The 21,534-nt window shown below is 38.7% G+C and overlaps 1 protein-coding gene across 1 annotated transcript in view; it reads right to left on the reverse strand.

The window, feature by feature from the left end:
* Positions 1 to 1,507: 1,507 nt before the first annotated feature.
* ntf3 (neurotrophin 3) overlaps positions 1,508 to 21,534 on the reverse strand; it is a 39,774-nt gene continuing 19,747 nt past the window's right edge. The window contains exon 2 of the mRNA XM_072377359.1: positions 1,508 to 3,256. Coding sequence (XP_072233460.1) covers positions 2,408 to 3,256 — 849 coding nt within the window. The 3' untranslated portion in view covers positions 1,508 to 2,407. The remainder of the gene's footprint in view (positions 3,257 to 21,534) is intronic.

Genomic DNA, 21,534 nt, shown 5'->3' on the forward strand with positions numbered 1-21,534 from the left:
TATGTCAGTGGGTGAAAATCTTTCACTGTTGTTTTCCTTTGTTGAAATCTGGTGACTGTGAAGAAGACAGGATTAATATAATCTTAATACCCATTAAATAATCAAAAGTAATCCTTTGTGTTATACTGGTGAGGGAATTTAAATGTTCCAAAGATAAAGGTGATTACTCATATCAGTCATGTTGATTGCAGTTTCCCTTCCTCTAGGAGTACAAGTAGAAGCAAACCATGCCTTCGTGGTTACAAGCTTTTCTTTAATTTTTCACTCATCTGTAGTATCCTTTGTGCATCAATGAGTGTTTGTGCAGCAGTTCTGCTGCTGCACTGTTATGTTTTTAGTAATTATTAGACAGCACTGGATCTCCATGACGCACAGGGAGCTGTTCATTGCTGGTTTTGGTCATTCAACCCATTTTCTTCATCGACTTTAAAGGTACACGGTAACTCTAAAACATCACTTTTGGACATGCAGGGTTTCCTGACCTTTAATGTAACAGTCGCAGAATGTGTCTTTTTTTTTTCCTTTTTCTTTGTGGCCTTCATGAAATACAAATTTGCAGAAAGAGAGATTGGAGAAAATGCAGCAGAGAGGCAGGGACCAGAACTACAAACCCAGGTAACTAAAAATGTAACTGACAATATGCAGCTGTAGCGTGAATACCTGTCCATCAGAAAGTGATGATAAAGAGATACCCAATGCCTTGAAAACTTACAAAAATTGCTCTTACCCAAGCAGCAGTATGTCACTAGTCAGGAATGAGAACGTGTTGCTCTTCTTTACAATACAACTTCAGCCCATTGCGGTTTTTAACCTTTTTTCTTTGCGCACTTCTCTCATTTTGAAGTCTGGATTTTCATTCATTCATTTGTTTTAATTGATCCTTTTCCATTTTTTGTCAGCTTGCCGGTGTGGGTGGGATTGCTGTCCTTTTTCATGATCAAATTTAAACCAAGCTGTTGCCTCACATTTGACCCTAGAATACTGAATGACTGCAAGGTGTTTAGGTTCTGTGGCTGCAGGTCATGCTCAAATCATCATGCCACCACCATGCTTTACAGTTGGTATTAGGTGTTTGTGCTGATATGCTGTGTTTGGCCTTTGTCCAATGTGGCATGTGTGTCAGAAACTGATGGTACCCTTTTTGCTGAAAACTGACTCAAAAGGCTCCTGAGCAAGTGGCAGTGTGTGATGAGATGACAACGTGCTGGTTCCTTTAGTGGGATTTGTTGACTCTAAGACAAGCGCAGAATATTGCTAACCTTCTGTGAAGGGTTTTCTGACTGACACAGATCATATCAATCTAAGCAGTAACAAAACTTTTCACACAACAGCAGAAACATCCCTGTAAAAAATAAGATATACTCCCTTTCATAAGAGCACGTTTTGATCTGTAAGCTGGGAAGATCAAGAGATTTGTAAAAGGGCTGCATCAGTTATGGTCAAACAGCTATAATCTTTGGCACCATAAAAATTTGAGATGAGTATTCGTCAATCAATTGTTTCCAACTTTAAGAAATATAGGTTTTTATTAAAAGGAAGAAACATAAACAGCTCATGATACCAGGTGATAGTAAAACTTGGTGAACACGTAATCCATTTGGTGAGTGGAAAACCAAACGATTGCATTTTCTTGGATCTATGCCAGTCCATCGCAGGAGATTCCTTGAGAATATCTATTTCTATTTGTCAGAACTGTCTCCAAGAGGAATGAATGGACCTGCTGTTCATCAAATCATAGCGGTAGTGCCAATAGTGACGACAGTGGAAAGGTATATGTTTGGTGAGAAATCTCAAATCTCTGTTTTGGTTGTACAGTGCGAAGAATTTGGACTCCGTATTGATCAGCAGGACAGGATTGGTCCCTGCAGCTCGGTCACTTTTAGGTTCACAGCCAAAACATTTTCGGCATCAGTGGTTAACATCTCTCTGCTCAGCAGCAACACCAGTCAAGGCACATATAAAGTCTCACTGTGAAGCACCTTTGCAGCCCAGCTCTGTATTATAGTCTCATAGCAAGTTCATAGCTTGTTTCATTCCTTTTTTTTTTAAACAATTTTTGCTTTTGAAGAAGACGTCTTTCAATAAATAACACACATATATTCATACATCATATATAGATAGATAAACATGTATAAACTACATGCATTTCATATAATTTAAATAATTTATATATACAGGTCTGCCTCACACACTCCCACCCCTCTAAAGACAGTTCCTCCGTAACAGCAGCGCTGCACCATGTTGCAGCACAATGAGGTGAAATATCATTTAAATGGACCCATGATTTCTTCAGCGAAATTTTGCTGCTCGCCATGACACGTAATCCTGCACTGTGATAAGAAATAAAATCCAATACAGGAAGTAGAATTCCATACAGGTAGTCCTCAGCAGAGCTCTACTGTTATGGTTACGTCCTACGACGTTTTCTTGATAATGCACAAACACAGGAAGTATCAATGCGTATCCACCTCCAGCCCACTGAATTGCGAACCTGTGTTAGTGCTCTGACATACGTCTGCGTTGTCTTGCACTGTGAGTTCCAGTTCTTTTCATCGATGCCCCTGCAGCCCCCCTTGAAGGGCCTGGGAGTCCGACAGCGTGTCTCATAAAAGTACTGTTTGATATCCTGTGTGGCACTGGTTTTAATTTTGGCCAGAACAATCACAGGATCCCCCTTAGTGTCCACAGCTTGGGTTTTGTCTGTCACCCACTGGCTCTCGCTGTCACAAACAGAATACTCCCCACGGTAGCTCTTGTGCTCAGCATACCGCTTCTTTCGCGTCTTGTTTCCTGCCGCCACTCCATCTGGCCCACTGCTCACGAAATCATCTGCTAGGTACAATGGCGGTGGCTGCAGTGGGGGCCGGTCGCTCAGCAGCACCCGAGGTGAATTGTACCGCTTGTGCTTACGGAGGAGGTCTGAGTTCAACAGCATCCCCTGCTGATCGATCATATTATCACTGCGACCCCATGCTCCCCACTGCTCCACATCACCCTGCTCCTCTAGAGGAAAATCTGCACTCAGGAGAGGTGGCTGCGTGTCCCTGTCTTTCCCCTGCTGGCTCTGGTTCCCTCTGCTTTTCCCTCTTGTCAGGTCAGCCTGAAGCAGCTGGATTATGAGAGAGTTTAAAGGGTCGGGACTTGGCTGCTGTTGTCCCTGGTGGCTGCTGTCCATGTTGGTTGCTTGGATACCATAGAGGTACACAAGGACCATAACATATAGCAGGATGGACATCACTAGATTCACCTGTAAGATCTGCAAACAGAAAAAGAGACACTTTTAGAATATGTTACACTACTGATTTATATAGGAAATAGAACATATTTACCATGCTGATTGGAATCATAAGTCACTCAGATATGAATACAGAACTACATCATGTACAGTCATGTGAAAAGTACCCTGGCAGTTCTAAGGTTGTATGTAACAGTGTGTAATGAACAGTCCTCCGGTCCTCACCAGGTCTTAAAGTTAAAGCCAAATGCAGAAGCAATTTCTGTAAGTAAATACACTCTTACTGCTCTCATAAGAATTTAGAGGGTAAGTAGCTGCCAGCTGTTAAACATGGTGGTGGAGGGCTGATGATCTGGACTTGTTTAGCAGCCACGTGGACACCTTGCAGTCATCGAGTCCAATATAAACTCCTCTGTATACTAAAGTATTTTGGAGTCAAATGTGAGGCCATCTGTCTGACAGCTTGGCTGAAACTGGGTCATCAACAGGACAATGATCCCAAACACAGCAGAAAATCTACAACAGCACATCTGAAAAAGAAAAGAATCAAGGTGTTGCAATGGTCCAGTCAAAGTCTAGACCTCAACTTATTTGAAAAGCTGTGGTGGGACCTTAAGAAAGCTGTGCGTAAACAAATTCTGTTTTATGGGAACAAACATGTTGGAACTTGTTGAAAATACTTTGTTTGCATAAAAATCTCCAGACCAGACAAGTTGGAGACTGTTTGGGCAATTTGAAAAAAGATAAATGAAAATGAAACCTTTATCATGTTCTTTAAAGATTTTGCCCGCTGGCTCTTTAAGAGAGCTTGTTGACATTGTTGATGACTGTCTTAACTGCTCTACATAACTCCACTGGCTGTTTTCCATCCTTCTTCAAGCATGCAGTACTTAACTAGCTTCTTTGGAAACACACTGTCACAATCCTTGTTATTTTTGTATTTTTCTGGTTTTGTTTTGTTCTGTCTCCGGGTTCTCCGGCTTCCTCCCACCATCCAAAAACATGCATGTTAGGTTAATTGGTGACTCTAAATTGTCCTTAGGAGTGAGTGTGAGCGTGCATGGTTGTGTGTCCCTATGTGTGGCCCTGTGATGGACTGGCGATCTGTCCAGGGTTTCCCCTGCCTTTCGCCCGATGACTGCTGGGATAGGCTCCAGCCCCCCCGCTACCCTATTAACGGATTGACGGTATAGAAAATGGATGGATGGATGTTTTGTTCTGTTTTCTGGTTTTCTAGTCTGTTTAGTTTCCTATGAGTTTTTATTTGTCATTTCCTGTTTCCCTCAGTTAGTAGTTAGTCTCCAGTTCCACTCCCATCTCCTGTGCTAATTCTCCTCAGGTGTAGTCTATCAGTAGTCATCCTCTCCTCAGTATTTAGTCTCCTGTTTTCTTCTCAGTCTTTGTCAGACCCTCGCCGTCACCCCCGCAGTCATTCCCGCAGTCTTCCTTGTAGCTTTCATCCCCATGGTTTTCCTTCCGAGTTTTTGCATAATTTAGTTTTGTTGTTCTCTAGGGCATTTTCTAGTTCTTTAGTTTCTAGGTTTTTTTCAGCATTGCTGTGATTTAAATTTTTCTACAATAAACCCTTTGAGTTTATCTCTGGCTCCTGTCCGTGTCTGCATTTGGGTCCTGTTCCTTCGCCTCCACCGCCCCCAAACCGTGATACTCACTTTGCATCATTTTAATTGTATTTTTTTTTGTTGTTGATGAAACTGATATTACAATTACTGACTTCTGAGCAAGTTCCCATTTGCATGATAGAACCTTTCGCTCAAATGTAGACTTATTTCATTATATTATTATGTCCTGAAATCTCCATAGTTAATAAATTCAAAACATGACCTGTGGAACTTTAAAAGCAACAACAATAACAGGAAAATGACAGTTTTGATATGGGGATGTAGGAAGACTAAAATCTAAATGATATTTCACATGTTTAGCAAATGCTTTTATCCAAAGCGACGTACCACTGTGGAACACACTGACAGGTTGGGAAGTTGAGGTTTGAACTAGCAATGTTCTAATTGAAAGACAACCACTCTACATCGACAGCTACAGTCGAATAAAATTCTACAAAAAGACTATGCAGAATAGCTTGCTTGTTTGTTATTCAGATTAAATTTCTTTCACATGGAAAGACTAATTTTAGTTCATGCTAACAACCTCCAACTACTCCAACTTTTGCATTCTAAATGTAATTGGAATGTTGTCAGTTCCTCCATCTCATCTTTCTAGAACCATATTCCTCCAGGTTTTTAATAAACAGTTCAATATTTGTATAAGTGTTTATTTCTTTTTATAATAATCAATTTCACACGTGAAGAGAGAGCAGAAAGCTGCAGAAAGGACAAACTCTCCCCAGCACGCACACACACACTCGTTAATACAATGTCTCAACCTCTGATGTTCTGTAGATTTTACAAGGATGGGCGTATGTGTGTGGACATTAGGAATCTCACTTTCTACCATTCCAGAACCATCTCCAGAACATTTCAGGACTCCAGTGCATGAGTGAAAGCGGCTATGAAAACTGACACCAGGTTTCAGTCTGTATGGTATCCATGAAGCCTCAACCTGCAGCCAGAAAATCAAGCATAAATATAAGGACCAGAAATGGGAGTGCACAGAACCCGTCTCTGCTGACGAAATACCACCTCTCAGGCACAACTTCACAGCTTCACTTTTATTGGAAATGTCATCCATCCCCTCATTATAGATGTATGGAATTCTCCTCAGTTGTTAGTTGCTTGAATAGCTCGACTCACTTGCAAGTAATGCAAACAGGCAACATTCCCTCATAACATTTCAGACAGCCTGCTTTACCCTCCTTCAGTCCAATACAACTTGTGATGTGCTTATTCCATCAATAAACCCTTTGCATTTTTGAATTATTTATTTAAAAAGCCTGTTTTTAACACAAACATGAAGCAAAATATGACATAATGTCCCTAAGTGGACAGGTCAGTAATACAGAAATCATGACATTTTAATTAATTAGGCTGATTTAAGACCTTTACTTTAAAAAAAAAAAACCTATTTTTCTCTTCATGCAACAAATGTGTCTGTGTGTGTCATGATCCGTGTTTTTATTTGTGTTTTGATTTTCCTGTCCTTTTAGTTTTCTACTTTACTCTTCATGTTATTACTTTATTAAGACATGTGTAGGTCCATTGTAAAAATAAAATGAAAAAAATGTCAGAAAGTTACATAAAGGCGAAAACACCAGTGGTTCCACATATTGGAATAAATTATCAGTTATATCAGTTATATAATGTCTGAGATATTTAATCAGAGTACACACTTTAAAACAATATCAGATAGAGAGAAGTCAGGAAATGCTAATTTACTATCCTGCCTATTTCTTATAATCGCATTACTCTTCTTTGCATTATAGTTGATCTCAAACCATATTGAGAGCAGACCCTGAATAACTGTTGAAGGCCAGCACTATATGGCCAAAAAAAACCCAAAACACTAAATCATCTGCATACATCAACTGGGTGATTATGCTACGACTTATACATCCTCTTCCACAGTTATTTAGCAGCTTTAATCAATTATCAGTATAGACATTAAAAAGAAGATGAGACTGTCTCTTCTGTGGTTTAATTAGTTCCTAGTTCCTAGTTGATTTACTCTCTCTTCTGTGGTCTTGGTTGGTATTTTTGTTTGTACTTTATACCTGCATTCGGTCCCATGTTTAAAACCATACATTAACCCAAGATGTCCCCAGTTGCCTTGGTCTTTTCCCATTTTGTCCTCAGCTCCCCTTTCACACCTGTCTCCACTCAATCAGTCACAGCTGTACCCACTTGTCTCATCAATCCCGCTGTAATTAAGTTTAAGTTAAGATTGTTTTAATCAAAAACTTTAGTCATCATCTGTTTGCATCCGGGATGCTGTTTCCTACATTTGGGTATTCAATTGCCACTTCTCCACGGTGACCGTGTGAAAAGGAATGCTGGTCTTTTTAGTAACCAAACTGTCACACCTAATTTGAGCTCACTTGTCTAACATAGGGTCTGTTACCTTCTTAACTTTTTTTTTTGTAATAACTTTATCAAACGGAAAAGCTGCCGGCAAATAAATAATCAAAGAGAATCAAAGAAACATAGAAGCATTGTGTGGTTCTTATGTTTTGTCCAAGTGGAGCGATGTAGGGGGTGAGGGTTGAGCTGACAGGTGAACACAAAGAAAAATACATCACCCTTTACAATCAGCAATGTTTGTTTTTAATAGTGAAAATATTGAATGTGGAGAGGGTGATGGTGGTGGTGCAGGGGATAGGGAGGAGGTGTTGAAGTATGCCATTGAAACATTATAATAATATAAATCATTTAAAAAATTTTTTTTAAAAGCTGCTCAGCTTCATATTATTGCCCCATTCATCAAAATATACTGTGCTGTATACTGGACACAGTAGCAGTGTACAATCCTGGGCTTAAGTGTATACTTAAGTGTATACTTAAGCCCAGGATTGGCCTTTTCATTGTTAGCCTATTAAAAATAGCTTGAATCAAACAAACTAACACAAACAACCCAGCAATTACGCAACCATTTACATGAAAGAAGTCCATCGGAGCGAGAAAATGCTGAACCTGGCAACACTGCAAGTTAACACAAGCACTTATTGAAAGACAAAATCAAGCCAACAATAATATAACAAAATTACATCACAAAGTCTAATTCGCTTTAAAAATAGAAAAATACTTTATTCATCCCCCAATGGGGGAAATTCAAATATATTTTTAGAAGATATATTTTTAGTTTACGAACCCACCTGGATTAATTTGGATTGAACAAGACATGACGTTTTGACGATGTGACATGAACTGCTTTATATTAAACTGAATTCAACTAGTTTTCACTTAACATTAAATACAAAAATGTATTAACACACGTATGTTAGGGAGCAAAGCACTTAGCATTCCCAGAGTCAAATTATTTCCCTTCCTGCTGCCATAATCACTGCCATAAAAGCCATCAGGGTAGTTTATGATGCTGACAGTCTTGAAGGATAATGAGGCTGTGCTGGATAACAATAACTTTTACGGGTGACAATGTGGTATTCGGATTGTGCTTCCTGCCTTTAACTTCTTTGCAAGTTCCAGGAAAAAATGTCTGCATGCGGACACTTTTGAGAATGCTGTCCTTAACATTACATAAAGACTGGGCTTGGGAATTGAGCCATTTCAAGTTAGATGAATTTAGGCAAGTAAAGTTTTAGTCTAAGAGAGATAAGTGAATAAAGCGTAAGGCTGATGGATGCTTATACACTAAAAAAATCAAAATGCTAAATGTATTGGTGTGACGCCACAGATTATGTCAGAGAGGAATGAGGGTTTCTGGGTTGACTAATATCAGCACAAAGTGAAAAAAGGGGTAACTTACTAGTTTCAAATAGCAAATTATTTAGAGACTGTGTGGCAGTACTGTTATTCACATGACTGTCATAGAGGAAACTCAGTTTTGCCTCCCATCTGACCCAAATTAATCATACACTTTATTTAATTTTGAATTCAATTCAATTCGAGTTTTGCACTTAATTTTTCTGTTCTCACTCATTGTTTGGTTTGGCTTCCGGCTTAAAACTACTTGACTGGGTTTGGGCATCAATGCTTGCCTTAAAATAGACCATCTTACAAAGACTTATCTACTAATCTATAGAAAACACAAGCATGCTGCAGGCACTAAAAAAAACCTGCGTCTGAAAAATGTCGCTTTAAAATTCATGCAGGGTGTCATGGTAAAAAGTCTATCAGTGAGTCCATCAGTATGAGCCCATTGATTTTTCTTTCATGTCTGTGTTACAATTAACATGAGATTATGACAAAGCACTAGTTATGGTCCTATAGTAAAGTGTGGGCCATAAAAAGACTTGAAATCCTAAAGGAGCCTGTGTCTGCTTATCAAGCCAGTGTATGGTTAGTCAGCAGTGGGGTGAAAAAGAGACCAAGACTGTCACAGTCCCATCTGTCCAGCTTTTAATCCATCCGTCCACCTATTAATTTTCTTCCACTTATATGAGGTTGGGTCGCATAGGCAACACATCCAGGAAGGAAACCCAGTCATCCCTCTCCCAGGCTCCTCATTGTGGAGCCAGGGACACTCCCAGACCAGAAAGGATAAATAGTCCTTCTCTAGCAATTTCTGGGTCTGCCCTGGGTTGTCCTCCTAATCGAAGCAACCTGGAAAACCTCCAAAGGGAGGAAATCAGGAGACAGCCTGATCAGAAATTAGTTTTGATTTCTACCCTCAACCAAATAATCTTATTGCCTAATGTGTTTGGAAAATAGTTGTATGTTTTTGCCTGAACAAAAACTGGAAATGAAAAAACAATTTTTCTTTCAATCTGGACCCTTTTAATTTAAAATGTGGTACGGAACAGTTCTAATCCTGCCAATAATGACAAGAGCAAAATCATCAGTAAAGCAATACTCAGGGATTTTGAGAACCTTAAAACTTAAAGTGTGCTTCTGACTCGTTTTGAAGCATATGAACTTGTTGTGGACATTACCTGACCTGAAACTATGCTAGAATAGCCTGGGGCTGAGATGCAGCAGTTCACTACTTTAGATTCTAGCACCAAACCACTTCTTTTACGGTCGCTTGACCGTCGCATTTTTGGGGATTTCGGTTGGCACGTTTATAGCCTCTTCAATCTGACAAAAAAAACCTTATGTATAAGCTGTACACTTTTTGGCCTGACAGGGAGATTTATGGTGTTACATCCCATGACTATAGGGGGGCCAAAAAGTAAAAAAAAATCTCCAGTGTTACTACTTTAAAGCAGCAGACAACAATCACAATGTGCAGAAGATTTATTCGTCAATAGTCACATGATAAGAATTTTCATGCATGGTAACATAGATTTTTCAAAATACAACAGATCTAGTATAGGTAGGAAAAAGATCATGTTCAGAAGTTGCTCAAAAAAAACAATGAAATCATACTGTCAATTTCAAAAGGTTGCTTAAAAAGAAATATATTTGTCTGATTGTGGCTTAAATCAGTGCTTCCCTTTAACTTGAGAAACAAATTCTACAGTTGAAGATTTTCAAATGAATATAAAATTGTTCCTTTTGCCAGTAAGATCAGACAATTCAGCCCACAGATGCATTCCTTTGGTTGTGAATAACCACTAACATTTCAACTCTCGTTCAGTCCATGCTGTGCACATTGTTCAAATGTAAATGATTAAATAAGCAGGTTCTGACAAGAAGAAACATTTGAGCCTTGGGGAGCTGTGAGGAGATTCCACACATTCATGTACAAGTCACAAGAGATTCTGTGCTCTTTGTGTTGAGGTTAGAAAACTGTCAACTCTTGTCTGTTGCCAGCCTGTTGTGTTTTTTAGGATGTCAGTTCCACTGAAACCAACTTTCTCAGTAGTATGAAGTAGTATGAAGAATGTTTTTCAAAAATATTTACAAAAAAATTCCCGCTCTGCGTCTATTTTCATTTCACATTCAGATGGAACAGTTCCCTGACTATAGTTACAGAATTGGATGAAACTATGTTGCTCGACACAACTACAATGTGACTCGCATTAATTTACCCCAAGTATAGACTAAATGGGTTCTGGCATTCTCTGTTGTTGGTGAATCAGACATCTTCTTTTAGATAATTCAAGGGAAGTTCACCAGCCAAAATAATAAATAGAACAGTTAAACAAAATTAATCTTTGCCATTAAGATCATACGGTCAGCTTCAGACTGGCTCTGTCTGACCGGCTCCTCTTTCTAACAAGCACAGAAAACCAGATGAATAGGGCCAGTATGTCCAGTTTATATATCTAAATCTATCTAAATATCCTCTAATAGGTTTGTCCCTTTAGTAAAATTCAGCCACGGAACTGGTGTGGATGGAAAGCTATTTCTGTAGGTTGATCTGAGGTAATTCTGGATTGTTCACCATCTAATTTGGCTTGAATACTAACAATCCTCAGAGTATGAAGCCTGATCCCTTTGGGATTCCCCTAACCCAAACTCCAAATCTCCTTTGGGGTAACAGAAAAAAGCTTATTAGAGACCATGATGAGGTGGCAAAAAGGGCTCAAAAACACCGTCAAAAACTTTGTAACACACTCGTGACTACTCACATATAGACATGGGCTGCACAGTGGGTTATAACAAACGTTTTGCCACTCAAGCCCGTCAATTCAGGTGCCCTAGGGGTGCCTAGATAGAACAGTGTATACCCTTTATACAGAGATGCAGTTCAGGTTATGATGATAGATTCAACGTCTGCCCACATTTCTTACTACATGATAATGTTCAGTGTTAGTGACCAAGGTTTACACCCAGCTGTGTATAAATGTGTCCTACTAGATTTCGTGTTATACTCAGGTTGCCGAGCAAGCCATTGTGCACATAGGCAGCAGGAACAAGTAAAGACAGTTTTGTAAAGACAGTATATCCCTGATAGTCAATGGTCATTCAGAGTAAATCAAGACATAATTAAATTTGACTACTCTCTGTACGTACAATGATCCCAACTGTACAACTCAATGTTAAGGCAAGTGCAATCTTGATAATATTAAAAAAGTAAACATGGACATTATAGATAAAAGAATCACTGAAAGACAAATGCAAGCCTCAAAAGGTCACCCTTTTTTATTTCTATTGCAGAGATCACAACAGTAATACCACATGTTTGACAAACTCATTGCTCAGCCACTCGTATCTGACATCAGGTATCGTCTCAGTTCCTGCCAACAGCTCGTGACCCTAAATAAGCACGACTGTGCTTATGACTCAATCTACTGTATGTATTGTAATCATTGCCTTCCTTTTCCACGAATCCTGTCTGCAGGTGTTGCTTGAACTTACCCTCACCTGGCAGCCTAAAACACTTTTAAGGAAACTTCACTTGACACTTGGGGCAACTGTGGAATTAAATGATCAACATAAAGCACAGATGAAATTCTTTCATTCTACCGAGACTCACACTGACACGCAAGCCAAAGATTTGACAACATGTAAGGACTTGATCAAGCACTGTTAGGAGAGTTTGCTTCAAAATTTCAAAGTTTTCTTATTTAATTGTGGCCGTCATGATTTAGTACATAGTATGATTTTTTGGCAGTGGGAAGTGAGAGGAAGAGGGGATAGCTGAGGAAGATGGGATTAAAGGATGAAAGCAGAGGACAAGACAAAGCAGTGAGAATTGATGGCGTACATCATTATATAGCATTTGTGGAATTTATTTTGGTATCAAGGTGGAAGGTTAAGTTTACTTGCAAAGGCAATGAAAAAAGACTTTGTGAGGACAATCATGTTGTCTGTGTAGGAACAGAGGCTGTGTATCTGTTTCCTGTGGGTGGCTGTCTCCGTCTCCTTGTGCAACTCACTGATGTACCGTTCTGGATCTTTGATATTGTCACACTCATCTAAAACATTATAGTGGGCTGTAATGTTCCTATTCCTATTAATTGGATACGGTTACCGTTCGAATGATGATGAAACTTTCTGTACCAAGCGTCAAAAAATAATAAAATCTATAAGTTACAAGAACTTTAAACCCCTACCTACTTATTGTAAACTGGTGATAATGGAAACTATGACAATAACTTTGAAATAATTTTTGACTTGCAAAACACAGCTACACACAGCAACATCAGTATCTTTGGCCTGACATGTAACAGTCACCAAAAGTTAATCTATTTATTCATGTCCACGAGCACAATTTTTTTTTCCCTATTCTGAAAGTAAAATGACTACAAAGAGGAGCAAATTGTCATCCCATTTTGTGAAACACTAACAAAAGCATGTCTTTAATAGGCAAAATAGTCTGCAATTAGAAGTCAGAGGTTCGTGGAGCTACTCCTGTGATTGTCAAGATTCAGCATCAAGTTTGAATCCTGTCCCAACTATGGATTTAATAAATAAAACTTGAATTTAAATGATGTTCTGCTTGTGTTTGTTGCTGTTTCCCTGAGTTTTCAGTTATTGTTTCTTATCAAAATGTGTTTTTTTCTGGATTACTAGCTGAAAATTCTGTCCCTTGGCCATACACTCTAAATGTGTTGGACACACAAACCATTCATCCTACTGAAACAAAGTCCTTTGAAAATCATGCTGGGTAAAAACTGAATTTATGTTCATCATCACAAGGTTTTCTGTTTTGTGACTTTTTCTTGTTTTTGGAGTAAGGCTAGGCTGGTATTTTACACAACTAATTCTGAAATAAAGGAATGCCAATATCCAAGAAAGCATTTGTCCAAGCCTATTCTACTAAGCTGTAGCAACCCAGTCATTCAAGCCAGTTTATGTATCCTGCGCAAGGTTAAACCATTTATCGATACCTTAAGCACTAAAACCATGCTTTTCTTTAGGTTTTCACCTTGTTTTGCAGGTTAGGATGTCTTTCAATACCTCTATGAGACATTTTTGTTATTTTTAAACTTTTATTCTCACTTGCAATTTGATTGGGTGTAGGCAACCTAACGAGTTATGATATAAGCACGACATCTCCCTAGCGAATACAAAAATTTTGTAAAGTTAAAGATTTTTTAAAACCCTGGATGTTGCTCATAAATTGTCAGTATTTTGGTTGATGAACTTTAAGATTATACCCATATGTAGTTACTCTACATACTCTGAAAAGATTGGACTGGTTGTAGAACAATTTAATGGAATTTAGAACTCATCGAACAGTTGGTCATTATTCAATAATGTTAATCCCATCAGCAGAGGAAGAAGCAGACAGTAAACTGCTCAGGCTTCATCACAAGATTGAAAACAAGGCTTTTAGGGTCAAATCTGAATTATTACAGAAGATATCTGCGAGAACTACATGACAAACTGAAAAGAGAAACATATAAATTAGATTTTCATATTTGGAGGAATAAATGTTTGCAGATGCATGAGTAGCGTTTTTCCTCTCACTTTGCTCCCCTTATGCCTCCAGGTCACGGTCCAGCCAGATCTCCCTCTTCCACTCATCACCTCACCCTATACTTTGCTCATATTCACCCTCACTTATCCCCTTTGTCCCTTTTCTCTTCTCGTTTTCGGCCAAACCCACATTCACACATAGGAAGAGGATTATGAAGCTTTTGCATAAGTTGAATAAGAAAGATCTGTTCCTTTACATCTGTACTTATCCCCTGGTGTTAATGCTTTTCATGCTATGCTTCGTCACTGGTTGGTTCCAATACTGTTGAACTTGCCTCATTCTTAATTACTTTGTCATTCTTTTGACATTAATCCGTGTTTTTTAAAACTCTCATTTGTTCTATCTCTCATCGTAAATTTATCATATGAACTTCATTTAACTTTGCTCCATCCTTTCAACTGATCTCTCCTTTTTTAAATAGAATCTAAATCCCCTCTTTGTCTATCAGAAGTTGCATAAAAATGTGAGTGTCATGACTGATGACCAGTTATTCTCATCTGGCCATGTTGCTCTTGTCTCTCAGTCATGTCTCTTTGTACTTTACAACGTAAGAGAAACCAGGCTGTATATGACTGAAAATTGCAGCAGGTCTAGTGTCTGATCCGCCACAAAGGGGCACAAGTTACACTGGCTACTCATTGCTGTCTAAATCAAATACATGTCACTAATGCTGCTTACAGAGTGAGGGTTAGGGTTAGGGGATTAGGGTCTGCACCCAGCTATCTAAGCTCCGCCATACAGGCTTGTACTCCTACTCCATCAATCAGCTCTGAACACAAACAACATCTGATTGCCTTCCCCACACACATTCTCAATGCAGACTGTTCTTATATCTGGTTCCATGATGGTTTAATGAGCTACCAAATGTCATCAAAGCAGGGGTGTTCCTCTCTACCTTGAGTCTCTTGAGGACTCATCTCTTCCGAGAACACCTCCTTCCCTAACACCTAACAGCCTAACTCCCACTTACTTTACCTACCCTTTAAATAGAGTTAATGCGTGATGCTTATGCCAGGGTTTCTGACTGTGCTGAAGCTTAAATGTTGTTCCTTGTAAGTTACTTTGGATAAAGATGTGTTGTGTCCTTAAGGACTAAATGTAAATGAAAATGATAAAAAACAATCTGCCACAAACTCTCAGTCTTGTCTTTGTGTGTGTGTGTGTGTGCGTGTGTGTGGTAGAAAAAATTACACTCAGACACAAAAAGAAGAAAACTGCACCATGAAATTGATTTCAACAGATGATGGGAGGCTTCAAAAGTCTCTTTTGTTCCAAAATGCTGAACCGACTTTCCAACATTAGGTCTGTCCAATACAACCTCCAGTGTAAACACAAGTAACTGAACCCATTAGACTAGATGAGTCTCATGCAAACAGACTTATGTATACTTCTGAGCTTTTCTGTTTCCACTCAGATTGCTTGTTCTCCTTGCCATGTTCAAAATACATCATCCCCTTAGAAAACAAAGCTGGATAAATTGCCAAGATCCTCTCTGCTCTCCATGCTCACTGAAGCCGATAATCCCGTACAAGCCTAAACTGAGAGCTGTTGCATGCAGAAATGCACGCAAAATCATATTCAAGCACGCAAAAGTGTTACAGGGCAATACAGGTGTATAAAAAGGAAGAACCATCATGTGGTTTTAATGCAAAAATGCATCTTTTGCATGTAATCTGTGAGAGGCTTAGGGCTTACATAGTAGCTGCAGACTAATACCCTTTGAGCTTTTAACACCTGAGGGATTGATGCAGGTAATCAGCTCCAGGGTGGCAGCATCTTAGCAGGAGCACACACAGGGTTCCTGAGCAGTTGCACTTGTGGAGATCTGTTCACAGGTACACATGCTTCCAGGCAACGTCAGTGTTTCTATCTGTGGTGCCAATGCAACCAAGAAAAAACTTGGAGATGTAAGTTGTCCTTAAGGGAACTCCCCAGTCCCATTTCTTTCAACAGGCACCTACAATGGTTCAGTTCAAAAGCAGCTTCTGTTTTACTCATCTATTCCTTGTCAACGCTTGTCACCCTCCTAATATATTTGTGTGTATATCTATTAGTGCTTAATATTTTGCTTTATCCATGTTCAACATATTGCAACATGACGACGTCCACGTCCGACACTCTTGATTTGGCCACAAATGCTTGTAAAAGTAAGGAGGGGCCCGTGTCACTCCATGTACCGCCATGCAAGCGACTGAGACTTCAACACCCATTCCACGCAAAGTTTTCCACAGTTCTTTAACTTTTCAACCTCGCTCTCCCTCAAGAATGGTTAGGGTAAGGAGTTAAAAGTGCATAGGTATGTTTAAGTTGACATACCTGGTTTAGTGTAGATGTTACAAAATTTGGTACAATTTGTGTATTTGCTGTTTTTTTGCCAAATCAGTGAGGACTGTGGCAATGTAAGTCATGCCATATCAACTTTTCAAGGTTTTTTTGGTATTGTATCTTTATGTGTACATGCCTCTCTATATGCCTCACTGTGAGGCTCAAAAACAAAAGCCCTGGCACTGTTCATGCATGTCAATGTGTATTCACCTGTCACTGGTTGCTTGCAGTGTACTCAACTAAAAGGAGGGAAATGGAAATCAAACAAACAGGAAACCCCAGTACTAACCAAAATAGTCCAGGGAAAGCAGTCTGAAATCAAACAGATCACATACAATTATCCAACTAACTAATAAAAGATATAAACTAAAATATAATTCATACTTTTAACACTTTGCAGAAATGACACTAACCAGACATAGGTTGCCGCTTTATTTTAGATATTTATGAAGTTCAGATGAATGCAGGCTGATTTAAAACACATAATGGACAATAATTTAAAACAATTCTGTTCTCTTAACCAACCCTTTTTATTTTAATCAGTTGTTTACATGTTTGAGTGACTGGCAGAGATCGCTGTGCAAGTGTAATCCAAGACTGAAGATTCAATTTAATATAAGCTCATTGAGTTGTGGCAGTGATAAAATGCAGTTAATGGGCTAAAATAATTGAACCCACACCCCTCAACTCAATCCTGGTGAACTCTGGATAAGTTCATGAAAAGGAGAAGCTGAAGGCCATTTACTGGCAACAGAGCAGTAATGTGTTAGAGCAACATAGACACCAGCCCATCTGTCTGATTAACACAAATTAATGGATCAAATCAGCTTGGTTTACTTTTGGCAGAGAGGCAACACAAAGGGAGCCAGCCAGAGGAGATATGCCACAACAGGGAACATGAGCGAAAATAATTTTAAATATAGATCAATTATGCACAAATACCTCAAGTCTTTTTTGTCACAACAATAGAATTTATAGCATTTTTTTTCCCTTTACATGTTTCTATATTGCAGTGCTATGAAGGCTGAGGAGGGAGTGCTAAACTTGACTCAGTATGCAGCTCTTTGCTGCAAGGAGACAAGAAACAGGGGATATCAGCAAAAGAAAACAGGCCGCTGTAAAAGAAAAAGAGAATTTGGGGGCTCTTAGTCCAAATCCAGGCTAACAAGACCACACTGTTGTCTCAAAGACAACGCAAAATGTTAAGCTAGCCTCGAAGCTACAGTAGATTTTCTAAACATTAAAAAACAATAAATGTTTTTTTAACAATCACTAACATGTCTAAAATATATTCTGCTATGTCTATTTGTGTATCAGATGTATGTTTTTTTTTTACCCCAGGTCGTAATGTCAGTGAAACTTGCTCAGAACTTTGACAGCAGTTGCTTTGTAACTACTGAGCCAGCAATGTCAATGGAGACATAAGAGTATAATACTCATGATTACATTTCTATTAGCCTATAATATAAAACAACCCTTTACATACAAAATAGTGTATGACGAAAATAGAGTGAATAAGGGTGATCTTTTTCACATTGATGCTCAGATTACACTCTGGGGAACACAACTACCAAATCAATAAACAATATCAGAAACATATGGGAAAAAACAGCCAAAAAAATATCATTTGAAACTGTTGCAGGCAGGTAAAGAGTAGTTATGATTATGGTAAGCACAGTCCTAAAATGCCTAACAGTTTTTCAGAGCAGTTTTAGTTCACAGAGCCCAAAATTCCATGAGTCTGCTGCCCTAACATTCAAAGCAGTAATTCTGACATAACTCCAAGCACAAATTACCTTAAGAATCCCCAGTCATCAGACCGAGTCAAGTCAAGTTGATAAGGATTTATGTCTGGTAGTTTTCCAATCAGAGCTTTATAGATACACCAGTACAAAAGCTTAATGTGTTTCTCAGTTAGAAAAGTCAAGTCAAGTCAAGTCAAATTTATTTGTATAGCACATTTCATGTACAAAACAATTCAAAGTGCTTTACATAAAATAAAAGCATTGCAGCGGGGAAAAAGCATTAAAAATACATAAGAATATTAAAAAGAAAGAAAGAAAATGATTAAAATGAAATTAGAATTATTTTAAAAAAGCAACAGTTTAGATCACTTGAAAAGATACCGTGCAGATTTCATGCATAGACACATGAGAAAAGAAATGTTTTTACCCTGGATTTAAAAATGTCTACATTTGGTGACAGTTTAATCTCCTCTAGCAGTTTGTTCCACTTGTTTGTTCTGCTTTTAAAATCTATTCTGTAACTGACTGGAAGCCAGTGTAAAGATTTTAAAACTGGTGTGATGTGTTCAGATCTCTTAGTCCTGGTTAAAACTCGAGCAGCACCATTCTGGATCAGCTGCAGATGTATGAATGATGGAGATGAATGCATGGATGAGTTTCTCCTGGTCTTTTTTGGAGAGAAAACCTTTAATTCTGTTGATGTTTCTGAGTTGGTAAAAAGTTGCCTTGGTGACAGCTTTGATGTGGCTGCTGAAAGTCAGATCTGAGTCTATCAACACTCTAAGGTTACAAACTTGGTCAGTGATTTTAAGGGCCCGAGTCTCAATATATTTACCAATGCTGACCCTCTTCTCTTTGCTACCAAACAGAATAATCTCAGTTTTGTCTTCATTTAATTCTCTCTCATCCAGGTGTTTATCCAGGGCTGCAGTCGTCTGGTGACAGAGACACATAAAGTTGTGTATCATCTGCATAACTGTGATAATTGATGTTAAAGTTCTACAATATCTGACCCAAAGGGAGCATATACAAGTTAAACAGAAGATATCCAAGAATTGACCCCCGGGGGACTTCACAAGTCATGGCCACTCGCTCAGATTCATAGCTGCCAATTGTAACAAAATAACTCCGGCCTTCTAAATAGGACCTGAACCAGTTAAGGACCGCTCCAGAAAGTCCAACTGATGAAAATACTAACTGACCTTATTTTTGTGAGTATTGTAGCTATGACTACTTTTAAACTACAAGGCTCAGGGGCTAAGTATTTATCACAATTTTCATATAGACCATTTTGGAATGTAAAGAACTCATCGGGATTTAACCCTAACCACTGGTGCTGATTGTGTTTGTACTGTAAATCCTAGCACTGACAAAAATTGTACTTTGAGCCAAAGAATAAACTCCCCAAATCGAGATATTGAGAATCTGAAAATTTGCCCCATATGCTGTTGAGTATTCAGAAAAATACAAAGGAACAGTAAAAAGAAAACAACCATGACAAAGAAGGCTGATAAAAAAAAAGTGTCGGGGAGGTGCCAAATACTGTTTTTGATTCAAAATGAGCAACAGAAGTACTGTTGAAGAGTAGACAAAAGAAAGCTTAAAATAAGTGACATTGCAAGGTTGCTGTCATGGCTGTTGGGGAGGTTCCTAACATGAACACAAACTCAAGGCATGCATGTGCGGTATTTTGCTGCAATTACATTATTAGGGGAGACAATCTTCTTACAATAGAAAGAATGTGAAAAGTTGACCAGCTGCCAATTCTCTACATTATCTGACAGCTACTCAAAGTGCAATGGCAGCAGTAACAACTAAGAACATAAGGTCCTCCCTGTTTGTGTCCTGACATTTCAGTTAAAAGCATGTTCTACACGAGCATAACACTCCTGGTGTCTGAGTGGAAGCTCTTTTTGCTTTACCATCAATACAAGAAAAATGAAAACCATTACAATAGAATTGAATAGTACTGGAGAAATCACCCAGTTATCATGTAAAACAAGGTTTGCTATACAGAAATAAAGACAAACTTACATTGTGATCTTTAGATAATTGAATTAAGAATAATTTTAAGTGTAGCTCTTCCGTAAGGAAATGTGGAAGAGGATTAAAGGACGAAGGATGAAAAGGACAGTGAGCAACAAATCAGTGTAACCTCTAAACTGAGGGTTGCCAGCCTGGTAATCTTCTTGTAGCAATGCTTAATATTGAATGCCAGCTGTTGTCTAAGACTACAAAGGGAAAGGAATGTTGTAGTTTTGGCTCTTCTTTTCACCTTCACTTTGAGCAGCAGTTCTGATTTGACAGCCCATATGTGTTTCCTTTTTTGATGGTTTACAACTGCAATTTAGATCTGCTTGTTTGGATGAACAGTTTAAGTCCAAAAGAATGCAGTTTTATGGCGTCATCTAAAGCTCTCTGTTTTGATGGCTGTGATGACAATTAAACTCTTCTTGCCACCCATAATTAATAAAAACAAAATAATGATTAAGATTAAATGCTAGTCAAATTAAGGCAGAACAACATCAATTTATCCTGGTCCTATATTGCAGTGCAATTCCCCTCTCTTTTTGTCTCCATTTCAAGGAAGTATGAAAATAGATATTGTTTACTGCACTTCCCCATCTGTGAGCATTTGAACAACAAAAAAGTCATATGGTCTTTCCAAGCTTGACAACAGCAGTTATGGTCTGTTTTATACTCTTCCTAGGCATAAGGACAAGCAATAAAACTGTTTTGGTTGCCAGGTTGAACACCAGAGGACACCTGCTCCTACATATTAGAAATAATCTGCTCCACCTGGAAAATCAGCAAGGCAGCGCAGATGAGCCCCATTCAGCGGCCCCACAGAGGAACCATCCTTCCAAAATCGCTGTTAGTTGTGTCATCCCGACTCAGGGCAGTAGAGTGTACGTTTAAATTCCACAACTAACAGCTTCAACACCTCGTAAATATCAGATGTGAGGTTTCTGCATACCACCTAAATCACAAGCTGCTTTTGATGCCAATGCTGTTTCCGTTTAGCCCTGCTCTATTTTATCGCACATTTTCAGGTGGACCATTGGCAAAGCAATCCCACTGTCATGTAACTGAAACAGAAGTTCTAATTGGTCAGTGTGGCTTTCCCATCTCCTGACATAACTGTTTGTGAATATTGTAGCAGTACTAAATATAGAGGATGTATGACTGTACACATTATTTGTATAAACACTGCTATGTAAACCAAAAATACACGCCTGTTTTTTCTTAAATGTTGTAGATTGCATGGTGAACAGAAAATACTGATAGTCATTTTAAAGTCTGTAGAAGCCCAAATGCAGAAAAAGGAAA

Source organism: Leuresthes tenuis, unplaced genomic scaffold, assembly GCF_036924035.1.
Source record: "Leuresthes tenuis unplaced genomic scaffold, fLeuTen1.0.hap1 SCAF_23, whole genome shotgun sequence".
NCBI lineage: Eukaryota > Metazoa > Chordata > Actinopteri > Atheriniformes > Atherinopsidae > Leuresthes > Leuresthes tenuis.